At 37.6% G+C, this 19,489-nt stretch overlaps 1 protein-coding gene across 1 annotated transcript in view; it reads right to left on the bottom strand.

Annotated features, from left to right (window-relative positions):
• Nucleotides 1-19,489, bottom strand: part of MALRD1 (MAM and LDL receptor class A domain containing 1) — a 631,174-nt gene that overhangs the window by 162,773 nt on the left and 448,912 nt on the right. The window contains 1 exon segment of the mRNA XM_063780496.1: nucleotides 761-962. Within this exon segment, the coding sequence (XP_063636566.1) occupies nucleotides 761-962 (202 nt within the window).

The following is a 19,489-nucleotide window of genomic DNA, read 5'->3' as shown; positions in this document are numbered from 1 at the left end:
AATTGCCCAGGATTTTGAATCCAGAGAAAAACTATGAGAAGAATAAAAATTCAGATGTGTGGCCTTAAAAGAAAAGAAACTTTGAGTAGGAGTGTTACGAAAAAACAACAACAACAACAAAACCACTTTTAAAGAGGCATTGAGTAGCTAGAAAGACAATGACCCTACTATTTAATATTTTAAATGGAAGACTCAGTAAGGGAACAAACAGCCCCACTTAGGGGGGAACATCTTAAACAGCAGAAATTCAGATTTCAGTTAAAGGGGTGACTTTTTTAGAAAAGGTGTTTAGAATAGAACTTTTTTTTTTTCTTTTTGAAATAGAATGAGCATTCTAGCTTGTACAATAGAAATGGTTAAGAGAAGGAACGTGGCCTGGGGAAGGGAAAAGCTTAATACAGATGGAGAAGACAGTCTGGAAGATAATAGGTAGCCACAGGGGCCTTTGCCTTGTGCAGTTCTTGTGAACCTTTGGGAATAAGGAAAGCAGAAAATAAAGCTACATTCACCGAACAAAATTTCCTCAGGGTTTCTAAAACAACTTTAGTGCAAAGTTATTTTGTTGCCTACAAGACATGAAAATTTCATGGCAAAGTTCACAGGCAGAGAAACTTTACTTCTTACTATATATGACTCTTTTCCATGTGTAAATAGAACTGGACCCAGAAATAAATGTAATTCCTCAGAAATTCCCAAATCTTTAGTCTATTTAGATACTAAAAACAAATACTTATTCCCATTTTCTGAAAGAATCACTTACCTCCAGTCACACACTCTGGGGTAAAAGAGATGTCATCAAGAGCAATAAAGATGTCCTCATTTCCATCCAAATCAGCTTCAAATGCCACCTTAAACGGACTGTTACTGGAGAGAGGCACATAGCCATATGTCCATCCCATTCTTTTATTTCCAATCACTGACCACACCAGGATGTTTAGCCCCGATTCTTCAATGGTATACACCTTTAAAAATCATTAAAAAAGAACTTTTTATGATTGGATATTAGAAGTATCAAGACATCCAGATGATTGATGAAATAATGAAATCTCTGGCTATGTAACAGCTCAATATATTGACTATTGTATTTTCTATCTGTAGAAATTGTGGGTTATAAAGTGAGCCAATGGATGTTATATTTTCCTGGGTTAGTAGGACCTTTATTTGCTTCTGTCATCAACTTCTGTATGTCAAACTGGACATAATTAAAAAAACCATAACTGTCTTAAGCATTTAAAAAGCTGGAGGAGATATAAACACAAATTTTTTATTGCTAAAAAACTTTGTCTATGTTAGACTAAGGTTGTGTGACTGCAGAAAAAGAGGACCTCATGATACATGAATATGATAAATGAATATGAGATTATAGAAGTCATTTTAAAAACCACAGTAATGTGCAGAAAATATTTTAACATTTTGAAGACAGAAAATCTTCCTGGAGAAACTAACATTGATATTCACCACTTTTTTTAATAGTTCAGTGACTAACAAATGCAAGAAATAAGGAAATAAAATAGAGTTAGCTTTGAAACCAACAAACATGCTAGATTCTAGTATTTTTGCTTATCAGTACAAATAATTAAAAAAAATAAAATATGGCATTTTCTAGTGCTGTTTAAAACATTCTATAATTAAGAAAAAAGTTAAGATTAAAGAGTTATATTTCTATATTCTCTTTTTGCACCTAAATTTTATAGTTATCAGATACCAACATTATATATAATTTGGTAATATAGTAATATTTATACATCATACCATATATAGATATATATATGTAAAATACTATCTATATATCTCTATATATTTATATTTGGCTTATAGTATACTTCAGCAATCAGTTATACAACCCTTTTTTTCACATGGGAAAAATAAGACCCAGAGAAAAGAAAACACATGGATATTAATTTTCTTCTATTGCAATAGTACATTCTTCCAGTGACCTCCCTCTTACTAAAAAATCTTACTGTGTCACTGTTTTCTTAGTGTCAAAATTTAGCTACAGTTAACTTATCCTATAAAATATGGCCTGGCGCAGTGGCTCACGCCTGTAATCCCAGCACTTTGGGAGGCCAAGGCGGGCAGATCACGAGGTCAGGAGATCGAGACCATCCTGGCTAACACGTCTCTACTAAAAATACAAAAAAAAAAAAAAAAAAAAAAAAAATTAGCCAGGCATGGTGGCAGGTGCCTGTAGTCCCAGCTACTACTCAGGAGGCTGAGGCAGGAGAATGGCGTGAACCCGGGAAGTGGAGCTTGCAGTGAGAGGAGATCATGCCACTGCACTCCAGCCTGGGCAAGAGACGGAGACTCTGTCTCAAAAGATAAATAAAAAATATATATCCAAAATTTATTCTATAAGAAGGAAAGAATAACAGTCATCTTATTACGTTTTATGATATTAAATTGTCATTCCAGAAATACTAGCAAGAATCACCAAATATTCCAGAGACAGAAGATAAGAATGCTGCTAGTGTACCCAAGTACAAAAGAAATCTAAGATCAATTTCAGAAATCGAGATGTTAATGGAAATTAAACAAAACAAAAATAAATCAAGATGATTATAAACTAAAGAAAAATTTAAAACTTGCCCAAAGTTTGGAAACCTGAAATGTGAGACTTTAACCCTAATATCAAATTGGACATTTTGGAAAAGAAGCTTCTCAAGACATTTCTCAAGCAAAAAATTACTTTTAATGTTGATCATTTAATTAACAAAAGCAGCTAAGATTCAATATGAAGGGAATTTGGATCCACTGACTACTTCCAGTCTGACACGTAAGCACTCATCCCAAAGAATCTTCAGCTCCAGGATCTGGTGGATACTTGGTTTACAAGTTTATGTAATTACTTTTCCATTTCTTAAAAATCAAAAATAAAAAGATGTGAAGTTTCTAATTCAACTTGTTGGTAATAGAGCATACTATACAGAACCTAATTAAAGTGAACTCTGATTTTTACACAAATCTTGGTTTACATCCCAATAACTTAAAAAGAAATGGCTTTATTATATTTATTTTGTAATTTCTTCCTGGCAAAATTAGTTTACAAACTACATGAAAATGTAACTGCAACACTTTGTTTTTCCCCGAACCTCAGCACATATTTATTTATTAATGTGTCTATTTTTATTGGTTTTACAGTTTATTTTTCTCTCTGCATTCAGTCTTTTTAATCTTCAATCCTACATGCTCTTGTCAAATTCATTTTCCTTCTATTCTCTTCCTACTCTACTTCTCAAAACCACACCATGACTTTCCCTCCCCAATGTCATGAGCATTAAACTCTCCAATACATGTCAACATATCTTACCCCATTATTTGACCCTACCACTAATCCCAATTAATTCTGGTCAACTTTACTAACTCACTATTTACTTCAATGAAATTTCTGGCCAGTTTGTAGGTTATTTCATTAGTAACAGGTTATTTATAATACCTCCAGTATATTAAGTTGAATAATTACATGTTATGTCAAGTGTTTTCTTAGCCACTGTGGCCAATGAGAAAACTAGGAGTATTACTTAGGAACTCATAACATTGTTTATTCATTATGTCTAATGCGAAGCCCACTAACAACTAAAATTATAGCATATATTTCTGTCCTTCAATAGAAATGATATTATTGTATTCTGAGGGTGTCTTTATAACTCTCAGCAAAGTATTTTTAATAACTTTTAAACGTTGATAATTTTGAAAAACCACAATGGCTAACTTCCTTGAAAAAAAATTAATTCTAATGTCATTTGTTTCTAATCTTACATTTATTAAACATACTTAACTAAAACGGCAACTCATATCACAGTAATAATTATTTGAAATAGCTTTCTAAAAATTAACTGCTGGATGAATTTGCCTATATCTATTTTAATATTTTTTAAATTTTAGTCAAACACAGACCCAGTAATATATTAACTGTCAACATTTTATAATGTAAAGTAATAATTTTAGCATAACTTTTGTCATAAAATATGGATTCCAAGAATATACAAAAATATTAAATTATAGTAGAGTTTATGTTATCATCAAGGTTATATGCAAAGATTATATTATGATCAAAGCTACTGCTTATAATGTAGAACATTAAAAACTTAGAGAGAACTTGCTAAATTTAAACATAGATAGACCAAAATCAGGTCATCTAAATATAACTATTATAATATTATCAAATTAAATCTATGTTAAATTTTTTGATGAAGAAACTCCTCAGCATTTATTTTTAATGAAGACTCCTTTGAAGGAAAACATTCAACAACAGATACGAAGAGGTAATAGAAAATATGGTGTTAAGTTCCAGAATAGATGGTGTATTAAGCCATGCATGCATTTCTATAAAGGAATACCTGAGACTGGGTAATACTTAAGAAAAGAGGTTTAACTGTCTCATGGTTCTGCAGGCTCTCCAGGAAGCATAGCACCAGCAACTGCTTCTGGGGAGGCTTCAAAAATCTTTTTCTCATGGCAGAAGGCCAACTGGGAGCAGGCACATTACATGGGGAAAGCAGGAAAAAGAGAGACAGTGCCGGAGGCGGGCGGTGTGCCACACTTTACAACAACCAGATTTTGTGAGAACTCACTATCAGCCATAAGAGATCCACACCCAAGACCCCACCAGGCCCCACCTCCAACATTGGGGATTACACCTCAATATGATTTGGAGGGGACATCCAACCTATATCAGATGTGTATTAAAGACCATCTACTTCAACAATGTCCATGTATCTAGGTTGGCCAGATAAGGCCTTGAAAGAAAATGATTAGGAGTTTTTCCTGAAGTTCCTCTCCTGCAGTTTCCAGACACTCCTGGTGCCTGCAATGTTGAAGGCAGGTCACTGGTACTGACTTGAAGTCTCTGAGTGAAATCCTTTGGCTAAGAAAAACACCGCATGCATTTCACTAGGTATGTAGCTTATTAAAACCAGTGTGTGAAATGCATCAGTGAGAGGACAATATGACATTTCTTGGCCCCAGCTACACTCGGCTGTTCTAAAAGGGGTCTGCTCTTTAATTACCACTGATGAGGCAAAGCAATGAACTGAGTTACTGCTTAATCATTAGAAGTGCATAGTTTCCTATGGGTTAGTTTGAAAACACTCAAATCATATATAAGAAGAAAGAAAAAAATCTAAAATAATAGGAAAATTTCCCTTGAAGAGAAGAGGTTACAGGTTTTAAGGTAAGTTGATACAGGATGGACATAACAACAATGCTACTGATATTAATGAAAATTTAGCTCATTCCCATATTTTCTGTCATGTCTCCTAAGTGATGTATGATTGTAGGGTAAGACCAATTAACTGCCCTCTATAGCTTCAGAATTACAGATATATAGAGAGATCAAACAATCCATTAACTGTACACAGCACAGACTTGCAGTCTCTGGTTCAGCATATAAGGAACTGGAAATCATTGATCCAGTCTTCACACACACACAAAAAGCTGAATAAACTGAAAATCAACAACTATTTTTAGATCCATTAGAGCAGTGATCCCCAGTCTTTTTGGCACCAGGGACCCTTTCATGGAAGACAAGTTTTTCCACGGATGGGGTGCCAGGGGAAGTGACTTTGCAATGAAACTGCTCCACCTCAGATCATGAGGCATTAGTTAGATCCTCATGAGGAGCACGCAATCTAGGTCCCTCACATGCACAGGTCACAGTAGGGTTCATGCTTCTATGGGAATCTAACGCCACTGCCACCAATCTGACAGGAGGTGGAGCTCAGAAGTTAATGCTCGCTCACCTGCCCCTCACCTTCTGCTGTGCAATCTGGTTCCTAACAGGCCATGGGCCCAGAGCTTGGATACCCCTGCATTAGAGAATTGAGGTCATAGGACAAACTGCTGCCCCTAAAACTGAAGAAAGAAAGAGGGGGACACATGGAACCACAATGTACTAGAACAGAAGACCAGGGAAAGGTACTCCTGCAGGAACTAAGACAAGGGTAGAAAATCCTAAACTGTAATTGATCAACTGCTGGAGGCTCAGGGTGAATAAGTTTGAAACTTAAATACTCTGAGGGTTGAGGGGAGGAACTCTTTTGAGGACACCCAGAGTTTCATGAGTTTTACTTCCAGAAGTCTCATCAAGTTCTCTATCTATCTGTCTGTCTGTCTGTCTGTCTATTTATCTATCTATCTATCTATCTATCTATCTATCTATCTATCTATCTATCTAAGACAGCATCTCGCTCTGCTGCCCAGGCTGGAGTGCAGTGGCGCGATCTTGGCTCACTGCAAACTCCGCCTTCTGGGTTCAAGCAATTCTCTGCCTCAGCCTCCTGAGTAGCTGGGATTACAGACACCCGCCACCACGCCTGGCTAATTTTTGTATTTTTAGTAGAGACAGGGTTTCACCATCTTGGCCAGGCTGGTCTTGAACTCCTGACCTTGTGATCCACCCACCTTGGCCTGCCAAAGTGCTGGGATTAAGGGGTGAGCCACTGCGCCTGGCCCCATCAAGTTCTTATAATGAAGATCAGAGGAACATTCCCTTCTGTTTCTGGTAGGAGAGGGGAAATAACTATTTTGAAACATACCAAGAATATTCTGTTCTTGTCAATGAGGCCTGCCCTTAAGGCAAACTATTTAAAGAGAGCTTAACTGACTGCAGCGTACCACAGCCTAACAAAAGTATAGAAGGGAAAATATAAAACCCCATCCCCTCTAGTTCTCCATGGGGGAGAAGGGAAATAACCAGTTCCAGGCATTCCAGCCTTCTTGTTTCATCCAAGAAGGAGAAAAAAGAAAAAAAAAATGCTGAGAGGCAATTGTAAAGGACACAACTCAGGGCACAGTCTCGCTAAAAGACTGAGACCTAATCATAACCCCATTTAAAAATTTCTTCTATTCACAAATTACCCAGTCAAAGGCATTGTTACAGCAGCCCAAATGGCCTGGTATAGCATTATATAATGTTCAAGAGACATAACAATCATTTATGTGTATGCACCTAACAACAGAGCATCATTTGAGGCAAAAGCTCACAGAATTGCAAAGGGAAATACTTGCCAATTTACTAATGAATTTACTATTATAGTTAAAGATGCCAAGATTCCTCTCTCAGTAATTGGCAGATCAGAGGGCAGCAAACCAGTCAGGCAGTAGTTGAACTTAACAGCATCAATCAACTGGGTCTAATTTACATTTATAAAGTACTTCACCCAGAAACAGCAGAATACACACTCTTCTCAAGCTCACACAGAATATTCATGAAGATTGACAACATTCTGAGCTACTAAACGAACTGTAGCAAATTTAAAAGAATAGAAATCATACAATGTATGCTCTTAGAACACAATGGAATTAAACTAGAAGTCAATAACAGGGAGATAGCTGAAAAATCCTGTTTGATATTATACTACACAATTTTCTTTTTATTATAAATTATTTTATTTTTATTTCTCAAATGCCCAATTCCCAAATTGTCATTAGATATATTAGAAAGATTTTTAATTATGCATAGTCAGGAAATTATTTTTATTTTTTCCTTTAGTATGATTATCATTTTTTTATTATACTTTAAGTTTTGGGATACATGTGCAGAACCTGCAGGTTTGTTACATAGGTATACACGTGCCATGGTGGTTTGCTGTACCCATCAACCCGTTATCTACATTAGGTATTTCTCCTAATGCTATCCCTCCCCTATCCCCCACCCCAACAGGCCCCAGTGTGTGATGTTCCACTCCCTGTGTCCATATGTTCTCATTGTTCAACTCCCACTTATAAGTGAGAACATGTGCTGTTTGGTTTTCTGTTCCTGTGTTAGTTTGCTGTGAATGATGCTTTCCAGCTTCATCCATGTCCCAGCAAAAGACATGAACTCATCCTTTTTTATGGCTACATAGTATTCTATGGTGTATATGTGCCACATTTTCTTTATCTAGTCTATCATTGATGGGCATTTGGGTTGGTTCCAAGTCTTTGCTATTGGGAATAGTGCTGCAATAAACATACATGTGCATGTGTCTTTATTTATTTTTTATTTTATTTTATTTTTTCAGATGGAGTCTCACTCTGTCACCAGGCTGGAGAGTGCAGTGGTGCAGACTTGGCTCACTGCAACCTCCGCCTCCTGGGTTCAAGTGATTCTCCTGCCTCAGCCTCCCAAGTAGCTGGGACTACAGGTGACTGACACCACGCCGGCTAATTTTTTGTATTTTTACTAGAGACAGTGTTTCTGTTTCACCATGTTTGCCAGGATGGCCTTGAGCTCTTGACCTTGTGATCCACCCACCTCAGCCTTCCAAAGTGCTGGGATTATAGGCGTGAGCCACCACACCCGGCCATGCATGTGTCTTTAAAGTAGAATGATTTATAATCCTTTGGGTATATACCCAGTAATGGGATGACTGGGTCAAATAGTATTTCTGGTTCTAGATCCTTGAAGAATCACCACACTGTCTTCCACAATGGTTGAATTAATTTACACTCCTAACAACAGTGTGAAAGCATTCCTATTTCTCCAAATCCTCTCCAGCATCTGTTGTTTCCTGACTTTTTAATGATCACCATTCTGGTGTGAGATAGTATATATAATTGTGGTTTTGATTTGCATTTCTCTAATGACCAGTGATGATGAGCTTTTTTTCATATGTTTGTTGGCCTCATAAATGTCTTCTTTTCAGAAGTGTCTGTTCACATCCTTTGTCCATGGTTCGATGGGGTTGTTTCCCTTTTTTCTTGTAAATTTGTTTAACTTTCTTGTAGATTCTGGATATTAGCCCTCTGTCAGATGGATAGATTGCAAAAATTTTCTCCCATTCTCTAGGTTGCCTTCACTCTGATAATAGTTTCTTTTGCTTTGCAGAAGTCCTTTAGTTTAATTAGAACCCATTTGTCAATTTTGGTCTTTGTTGCCATTGCTTTTGGTGTTTTAGTCATGAAGTCTTTGACCAGGTGGATTCATACACGAATTCTACACAATTTCCAATAACACATAGGTCAACGAAGTTCCAAGAGAAATTTTAAAATATTCTATTTCAATTAAAAATTAAAAATAAAATATGCTTAATCAAAGTATATGGGATGAAGTGAAGCAGTGCTTAGAGGAAAATTTTACAGCATTGAATGCATATAGTTTAAAGTAAGAAAAACTGGAAATCAATAAAAAGTTGATTCTTTGAAAAGACTAATAAAATTGCTAAACCTCTAGCCAAGTTACCTGAGAAAAAAAGAGAGAAGACCCAAAGCATTAATATTGAAAATGACAAAAGAACCATCACTACTGATCCCATGAATTTTAAAAGGGTAATGAAAAATATTATTATCATCATTATTATTATTATTGAGACAGAGTCTTGTTCTGTCGCCCAGGCTGGAGTGCAGTGGTACTATCTCGGCTCACTGCAACTTTTGCCTCCCAGGTTCAAGCGATTCTCCCACCTCAGCCTCCTGAGTAACTGGGATCACAGGTGCCCACCATCATGCCTGGCTAATTTTTGCGTTTTTAGTAGAGACAGGTTTCACCATGTTGGCCAGGCTGGTCTCGAATCCCTAACCTCAAGTGATCTGCCCACCTTAGCCTCCCAAAGTGCTGGGATTACAGGTGTGAGCCACCGCACCCAGCCAAAAAATATTATTAACAATATATACCATATATTTGATAATCTAGATGTAATTGACCAATTCCTTGAAAGGCACATCTACCGAAAATTACACAAGAAAAAACAGATAATCTGACTACACCTATATCTATTAAAGAAATTCAATCAATTACTAATAACCTTTCAAAACAAAACCATAATACAAAACCAGACAAAAACATTACTAGAAAGGAAAACTACAGACCAACATTTCTCATAAAGATAGATGCAAAAATTCTCAAAAAGTATTAGCAAATTAAATTAAGCAATGGAAGAAAAGAATAACATACCATGATCTGGTAGGATTTATTCCAAGTATGCTAGGCCAGTAAACATTGGAAAATCAATTAATGTAATCCATCATATCAACAAGCTACAGAATAAACATTAAATAATTATATCAATACATGCAGAAAAGAATATGATGAAAAGCAATACCCATTCATGATGATAACTGTTAGGGAACTAGGAATAGAAGGGAACTTCATATTGATAAAGAATATTGATGAAAAACCTATACCTAATATCATCCTTAATAGTGAAAAACTAGCCATTTTCCTACTAAAATCATGAACAAGCAAGGATGTGTGCTCTCACAACTCCTATTTAACATAATACTGGAAGTCCTTGGTAGCATAATAATAGAAAAAAGGGGGGGAAAAGCATACTAATTGAGAAAGAAAGAAAACTGTTCATAGATGACATGATTGTCTCTGTACAAAATCAACCAATAATCAACCAAAAAACTTCCTGGAAGTGAGAAGCAATTAGAGAAAAGTTGCAGGATGCAAGAATAATATGCAAATTTAGTTATTTTTTATATAGCAGGAATGAACAATTGGAATTCAAAATTTAAAACAATAAAATTTATATTAGCACCAAAAAAGAAATATATATTTATAAATCTAACAAAAAAGTACATGATATATATGAAGAACACTACAAAACTGATGAAAAATCTCAAATATAGATAAATAGATGTTATTTCATGAGGAAGACTCAATATTTTCAAGATGTAAGTTCTTCCCAACTTAATTTATAGATTCAATCAATCATAGTCAAAGTCCTAGCAAGTTATTTTGAGGATACTGAGAGGCTCACTTGGAAGTTTAAAAAGGAAAGTCAAAGACTCCAAATAACCAACACAAGGTTAAAGGAGAAGAACAAAGTCAGACAACTGACACTACCAGACTTTAGACATAATATAAGGCTATAGTAATCAAGACAATGTAGTATTTGTGAAAGAATAGACACATTGATAATGGAATAGAATAGAGAGCCCAGAAACAGACTCACACAAATAGAAGTAACTGATATTTGACAAGGAATCAAAGGCAATCTAATGCAGAAAGGATAATGCAGAACAACTACACACACAAACAAGCAAACAAACAAACAAAAAAAGAATCTAGACACAGAGTATACATGTGTTACCAAAATTAACTCAAAATTGTTCATTGAATTAAAAGTCAACCGCAAACTATAAAACTTGTAGAAGATAACATAGGGGAAAATCTAGTGGCTTTGGGTGTTGCAATGAGTTTTTACATATATTGCCAAAACCGGGAACCATAAATGGGAAATTGGTAAGTTGGACTTTGTTAAATTAAAAACTTCTATGTAAATGACACTGTTAGGAGAATGAAAAGACAAGCTAGAGACCAAAGAAAATATTCTAAAACACATATCTGATAAGGCCTGGTATTCAAAAGATATAAAGAACTTTAAAAACTCAAAAATAAGAAAATAAACAACCTGATGAGAAAAATGGATGAAACATCTAAATAGAAACCTCCCTAAAGAATCTATTCAAATGGCTAATGGCATATAGAAAATACTCAAACTCATTTGTTATCAGGGATTTTCAAATTAAAACAAAAATGGAATGCCACTAAACATCTTTTAAAATGGCTATTTCCGGTATAACCCTGAATGCTACAGCACAAACTTGTTAGCAATAATAAGAAAATTTAGTAAAATTTTATAAAAAATTGAGTGTTGTTTCTACAGACTAACAAAAAAACTATTACAAAAAAATAAGGGGGAGGAGCCAAGATGGCCGAATAGGAACAGCTCCGGTCTACAGCTCCCAGGGTGAGCGACGCAGAAGACGGGTGATTTCTGCATTTCCATCTGAGGTACCGGGTTCACCTCACTGGGGAGTGCCAGACAGTGGGCGCAGGCCAGTGGGTGCGCGCACCGTGCGCGAGCCGAAGGAGGGTGAGGCATTGCCTCACCTGGGAAGCGCAAGGGGTCAGGGAGTTCCCTTTCTGAGTCAAAGAAAGGGGTGACAGACGCACCTGGAAAATCGGGTCACTCCCACCCGAATATTACGCTTTTCAGACCGGCTTAAAAAATGGCGCACCACGAGACTATATCCCACACCTGGCTCGGAGGGTCCTACGCCCACGGAATCTCACTGATTGCTGGCACACCAGTCTGAGACCAAACTGCAAGGCGGCAGCGAGGCTGGGGGAGGGGCGCCCGCCATTGCCCAGGCTTGCTTAAGTAAACAAAGCAGCCCTGAAGCTCGAACTGGGTGGAGCCCACCACAGCTCAAGGAGGCCTGCCTGCCTCTGTAGGCTCCACCTCTGGGGGCAGGGCACAGACAAACAAAAAGACAGCAGTAACCTCTGCAGACTTAAATGTCCCTGTCTGACAGCTTTGAAGAGAGCAGTGGTTCTCCCAGCACGCAGCTGGAGATCTGAGAACGGGCAGACTGCTTCCTCAAGTGGGTCCCTGACCACTGACCCCCCAGCAGCCTAACTGGGAGGCACCCCCCAGCAGGGGCACACTGACACCTCACACGGCAGGGTATTCCAACAGACCTGCAGCTGAGGGTCCTGTCTGTTAGAAGGAAAACTAACAAACAGAAAGGACATCCACACCGAAAACCCATCTGTACATCACCATCATCAAAGACAAAAGTAGATAAAACCACAAAGATGGGGAAAAAACAGAACAGAAAAACTGGAAACTCTAAAACGCAGAGCGCCTCTCCTCCTCCAAAGGAACGCAGTTCCTCACCAGCAACGGAACGAAGCTGGATGGAGAATGATTTTGACGAGCTGAGAGAAGAAGGCTTCAGACGATCAAATTACTCTGAGCTACGGGAGGACATTCAAATCAAAGGCAAAGAAGTTGAAAACTTTGAAAAAAATTTAGAAGAATGTATAACTAGAATAACCAATACAGAGAAGTGCTTAAAGCAGCTGATGGAGCTGAAAACCAAGGCTCGAGAACTACGTGAAGAATGCAGAAGCCTCAGGATCCGATGCGATCAACTGGAAGAAAGGGTATCAGCGATGGAAGATGAAATGAATGAAATGAAGCAAGAAGGGAAGTTTAGAGAAAAAAGAAGAAAAAGAAATGAGCAAAGCCTCCAAGAAATATGGGACTATGTGAAAAGACCAAATCTACGTCTGATTGGTGTACCTGAAAGTGATGCGGAGAATGGAACCAAGTTGGAAAACACTCTGCAGGATATTATCCAGGAGAACTTCCCCAATCTAGCAAGGCAGGCCAACGTTAAAATTCAGGAAATACAGAGAACGCCACAAAGATACTCCTCGAGAAGAGCAACTCCAAGACACATAATTGTCAGATTCACCAAAGTTGAAATGAAGGAAAAAATGTTAAGGGCAGCCAGAGAGAAAGGTCGGGTTACCCTCAAAGGGAAGCCCATCAGACTAACAGCAGATCTCTTGGCAGAAACCCTACAAGCCAGAAGAGAGTGGGGGCCAATATTCAACATTCTTAAAGAAAAGAATTTTCAACCCAGAATTTCATATCCAGCCAAACTAAGCTTCATAAGTGAAGGAGAAATAAAAAACTTTACAGACAAGCAAATGCTGAGAGATTTTGTCACCACCAGGCCTGCCCTAGAAGAGCTCCTGAAGGAAGTGCTAAACATGGAAAGGAACAACCGGTACCAGCCACTGCAAAATCATGCCAAAATGTAAAGACCATCGAGACTAGGAAGAAACTGCATCAACTAACGAGCAAAATCACCAGCTAACATCATAATGACAGGATCAAATTCACACATAACAATATTAACTTTAAATGTAAATGGACTAAATTCTCCAATTAAAAGACACAGACTGGCAAGTTGGATAAAGAGTCAAGACCCATCAGTGTGCTGTATTCAGGAAACCTATCTCACGTGCAGAGACACACATAGGCTCAAAATAAAAGGATGGAGGAAGATCTACCAAGCAAATGGAAAACAAAAAAAGGCAGGGGTTGCAATCCTAGCCTCTGCTAAAACAGACTTTAAACCAACAAAGATCAAAGGAGACAAAGAAGGCCATTACATAATGGTAAAGGGATCAATTCAACAAGAGGAGCTAACTATCCTAAATATATATGGACCCAATACAGCAGCACCCAGATTCATAAAGCAAGTCCTGAGTGACCTACAAAGAGACTTAGACTCCCACACATTAATAATGGGAGACTTTAACACCCCACTGGCAACATTACACAGATCAACGAGACAGAAAGTCAACAAGGATACCCAGGAATTGAACTCAGCTCTGCACCAAGTGGACCTAATAGACATCTACAGAACTCTCTACACAAAATCAACAGAATATATATTTTTTTCAGCACCACACCACACCTATTCCAAAATTGACCACATAGTTGGAAGTAAAGCTCTCCTCAGCAAATGTAAAAGAACAGAAATTATAACAAACTATCTCTCAGACCACAGTGCAATCAAACTAGAACTCAGGATTAAGAATCTCACTCAAAGCCGCTCAACTACATGGAAACTGAACAACCTGCTCCTGAATGACTACTGGGTACATAACGAAATGAAGGCAGAAATAAAGATGTTCTTTGAAACCAACGAGAACAAAGACACAACATACCAGAATCTCTGGGACGCATTCAAAGCAGTGTGTAGAGGGAAATTTATAGCACTAAATGCCCACAAGAGAAAGCAGGAAAGATCCAAAATTGACACCCTAACATCACAATTAAAAGAACTAGAAAAGCAAGAGCAAACACATTCAAAAGCTAGCAGAAGGCAAGAAATAACCAAAATCAGAGCAGAACCGAAGGAAATAGAGACACAAAAAACCCTTCAAAAAATCAATGAATCCAGGAGCTGGTTTTTTGAAAGGATCAACAAAATTGATAGACTGCTAGCAAGACTAATAAAGAAAAAAAGAGAGAAGAATCAAATAGACACAATAAAAAATGATAAAGGGGATATCACCACCGATCCCACAGAAATACAAACTACCATCAGAGAATACTACGAACACCTCTACGCAAATAAACTAGAAAATCTAGAAGAAATGGATACATTCCTCGACACATACACTCTCCCAAGACTAAACCAGGAAGAAGTTGAATCTCTGAATAGACCAATAACAGGAGCTGAAATTGTGGCAATAATCAATAGTTTACCAACCAAAAAGAGTCCAGGACCAGATGGATTCACAGCCGAATTCTACCAGAGGTACAAGGAAGAACTGGTACCATTCCTTCTGAAACTATTCCAATCAATAGAAAAAGAGGGAATCCTCCCTAACTCATTTTATGAGGCCAGCATCATTCTGATACCAAAGCCGGGCAGAGACACAACCAAAAAAGAGAATTTTAGACCAATATCCTTGATGAACATTGATGCAAAAATCCTCAATAAAATACTGGCAAACCGAATCCAGCAGCACATCAAAAAGCTTATCCACCATGATCAAGTGGGCTTCATCCCTGGGATGCAAGGCTGGTTCAATATACGCAAATCAATAAATGTAATCCAGCATATAAACAGAGCCAAAGACAAAAACCACATGATTATCTCAATAGATGCAGAAAAAGCCTTTGACAAAATTCAACAACGCTTCATGCTAAAAACTCTCAATAAATTAGGTATTGATGGGATGTATTTCAAAATAATAAGAGCTATCTATGACAAACCCACAGCCAATATCATACTGAATGGGCAAAAACTGGAAGCATTCCCTTTGAAAACTGGCACAAGACAGGGATGCCCTCTCTCACCACTCCTATTCAACATAGTGTTGGAAGTTCTGGCCAGGGCAATCAGGCAGGAGAAGGAAATAAAGGGTATTCAATTAGGAAAAGAGGAAGTCAAATTGTCCCTGTTTGCAGACGACATGATTGTTTATCTAGAAAACCCCATTGTCTCAGCCCAAAATCTCCTTAAGCTGATAAGCAACTTCAGCAAAGTCTCAGGATACAAAATCAATGTACAAAAATCACAAGCATTCTTATACACCAACAACAGACAAACAGAGAGCCAAATCATGAGTGAACTCCCATTCACGATTGCTTCAAAGAGAATAAAATACCTAGGAATCCAACTTACAAGGGATGTGAAGGACCTCTTCAAGGAGAACTACAAACCACTGCTCAAGGAAATAAAAGAGGACACAAACAAATGGAAGAACATTCCATGCTCATGGGTAGGAAGAATCAATATCGTGAAAATGGCCATACTGCCCCAGGTAATTTACAGATTCAATGCCATCCCCATCAAGCTACCAATGACTTTCTTCACAGAATTGGAAAAAACTACTTTAAAGTTCATACGGAACCAAAAAAGAGCCCGCATCGCCAAGTCAATCCTAAGCCAAATGAACAAAGCTGGAGGCATCACACTACCTGACTTCAAACTATACTACAAGGCTACAGTAACCAAAACAGCATGGTACTGGTACCAAAACAGAGATATAGATCAATGGAACAGAACAGAGCCCTCAGAGATAACACCACTTACCTACAACTATCTGATCTTTGACAAACCTGAGAAAAACAAGCAATGGGGAAAGGATTCCCTATTTAATAAATGGTGCTGGGAAAACTGGCTAGCCATATGTAGAAAGCTGAAACTGGATCCCTTCCTTACACCTTATACAAAAATCAATTCAAGATGGATTAAAGATTTAAACATTAGACTTAAAACCATAAAAACCCTAGAAGAAAACCTAGGCATTACCATTCAGGACATAGGCGTGGGCAAGGACTTCATGTCCAAAATACCAAAAGCAATGGCAACAAAAGCCAAAATTGACAAATGGGATCTAATTAAACTAAACAGCTTCTGCACAGCAAAAGAAACTACCATCAGAGTGAACAGGCAATCTACAAAATGGGAGAAAATTTTCACAACCTACTCATCTGACAAAGGGCTAATATCCAGAATCTACAATGAACTCAAACAAATTTACAAGAAAAAAACAAACAAACCCATCAAAAAGTGGGCGAAGGATATGAACAGACACTTCTCAAAAGAAGATATTTATGCAGCCAAAAAACACATGAAAAAATGCTCATCATCACTGGCCATCAGAGAAATGCAAATCAAAACCACTATGAGACATCATCTCACACCAGTTAGAATGGCAATCATTAAAAAGTCAGGAAACAACAGGTGCTGGAGAGGATGTGGAGAAATAGGAACACTTTTACACTGTTGGTGGGACTGTAAACTAGTTCAACCATTGTGGAAGTCAGTGTGGCGTTTCCTCAGGGATCTAGAACTAGAAATACCATTTGACCCAGCCATCCCATTATTGGGTATATACCCAAATGACTATAAATGATGCTGCTATAAAGACACATGCACACGTATGTTTATTGCGGCATTATTCACAATAGCAAAGACTTGGAACCAACCCAAATGTCCGACAATGATAGACTGGATTAAGAAAATGTGGCACATATACACCATGGAATACTATGCAGCCATAAAAAATGATGAGTTCATGTCCTTTGTAGGGACATGGATGAAATTGGAAACCATCATTCTCAGTAAACTATCACAAGAACAAAAAACCAAACAACGCATATTCTCACTCATAGGTGGGAATTGAACAACGAGATCACATGGACACAGGAAGGGGAATATCACACTCTGGGGACTGTGGTGGGGAGGGGGGAGGGGGAGGGATAGCATTGGGAAATATACCTAATGCTAGATGACGAGTTAGTGGGTGCAGTGCACCAGCATGGCACATGTATACATATGTAACTAACCTGCACAATGTGCACATGTACCCTAAAACTTAAAGTATAATTAAAAAATAAAAAAATAAAAAAATAAAAATAAAATAAAAATAAAATGGCTATTTCCAAATCACTGACATTATCAAACACTCCCGAGGATATAGAGCAACAGGAACTCTCATTCACTATGAAACATTAGAAGATAACAGAGGAGGTTATCTTCTGGTGGGAATGCAAACTGGTATAGCCACTTTGTCAGACAGTTTGGCAGTTTCTTACAAAACTGAACATACTCTTACCATGTGAACCAGCAACTGTACTACTTGATTTTCACCCAGATGTGCTGAATGTTTATGTCTACACTAAATGTGCATGTGATTGTTTATAGCAACTTTATTTATAATTGCCAAAACTTGGAAGCAACTAGCATGTCTTTGAACTGGTGAATAAACGAACTCTGGCACATCCATAGTATGAAATCTTATTCTGCAATAAGTAAATGAGGTATCAAGCCATGAAAAGACAGAGAGGGGACTTACATGTATATTTTTAAGTGAAATAAGTCAATCTGAAAAGCGTAGTTACTGTATGATTCCAACTATGTGAATTCATGGAAAAGGTAAAACTATGGAGACAGTAAAAAAAAGGGTTTTGGGGGAGAAAGGGATAAATAGGTGGAGCAAAGGGGAATTTTAGGGCAGTGAAACTATTCTGCATGATACTATGGATATAGGTCATACATTTGTCAAAATCCATGAAATGTGCAACCCAGAGTGAGCCCTAGTGTAAACTCTAAACTTTAATGATAATGCCTCCATATTGGCTCATCAATTGTAACTAATGTTCCATACTAATGGAAGATGTTAATGATGGATGAAAACTGGGTAGGACAAGGGTAAGTTGAGAGGGATTATATTATACGAAAACTGTTTGTTCTTTCCACTCAGTTTTCCTATAAACCTAAAACTGCTCCAATAATAAAGCTGTTTAATGTTTAAAAGTAAATTTTAAAAATACACAGTACAGAAATGATAGCGCTGGTGAGAGAATTTTCCTTATTTCCTTTGGTTTACTGAGTTGCCTTAGTTGGAAAAACACAAATGTCTCATCAATTTCAATGCCAATTAAAGAAATTATTAAAATAATCACTTGTTCCATTAATACATTTAGTCGCCCTCCTTTTCTCTCCCTCTCTGTCATGCTTTCTATCTCTAATTTTGGACTTTAAAATAAATCAGTAGCATACCATCATTAACCTTGCCAACATCAACTACTTTCCCCAACTCAATCTTTAGAGACCAAACATCTTTGCCTAATTAGAGGCAAGAATGATCAAAGTACCAGGTACATTAATCTATCAAAGGGGGCACTTTAGAATTAATTTAGTAATAGTTCTCTAGAACTGGGTGCCACAGACACATTGTAAGAATGTCTTTACAATGGTGTAGAAGTTTTCTCAAGCTCTGTCTCCCCTACACATTTCCTCTGTATCTTCTCACTACTCTTTGCCTCCTTATGCTCTAGCATAAGGTTACATTGCCAACCCCCTTAAATTCTAGAAACACTCCTGACTTACAGCTTCACATGACTTTTTCTGTTTGAAATGTTTTCCCTCTGACACCTGTATTTGCATGGCCCACCTCCCCACTTCCTTCAAATGTTTGCTCAAAGTTACATTCTTAATGAGGCCCACTCTGACCTCCATGGTTGTAAAAATGAAGTCCTACCCAGCTTTCCCAATCCTCCTACGCTACTTTACTTTTGATGGGGTTTAGATGTTTGTCCCCTCCAAATCTCATGTTGAAATGTGATCCCCAATGTTAAAGGTGAGCCTGGTAGGAGGTGTTTGGGTCATGGGGGCAAATCCCTCATGAATGGTTTGATACCCTCTTCTGAGTAATAAGTGAGTTCTTGCTGGTTGT

This window comes from Pan troglodytes, chromosome 8, assembly GCF_028858775.2.
Source record: "Pan troglodytes isolate AG18354 chromosome 8, NHGRI_mPanTro3-v2.0_pri, whole genome shotgun sequence".
NCBI lineage: Eukaryota > Metazoa > Chordata > Mammalia > Primates > Hominidae > Pan > Pan troglodytes.
The sequence above is the reverse complement of the archived record's forward strand: the minus strand, read 5'-3'. Positions and strand labels throughout refer to the sequence as shown.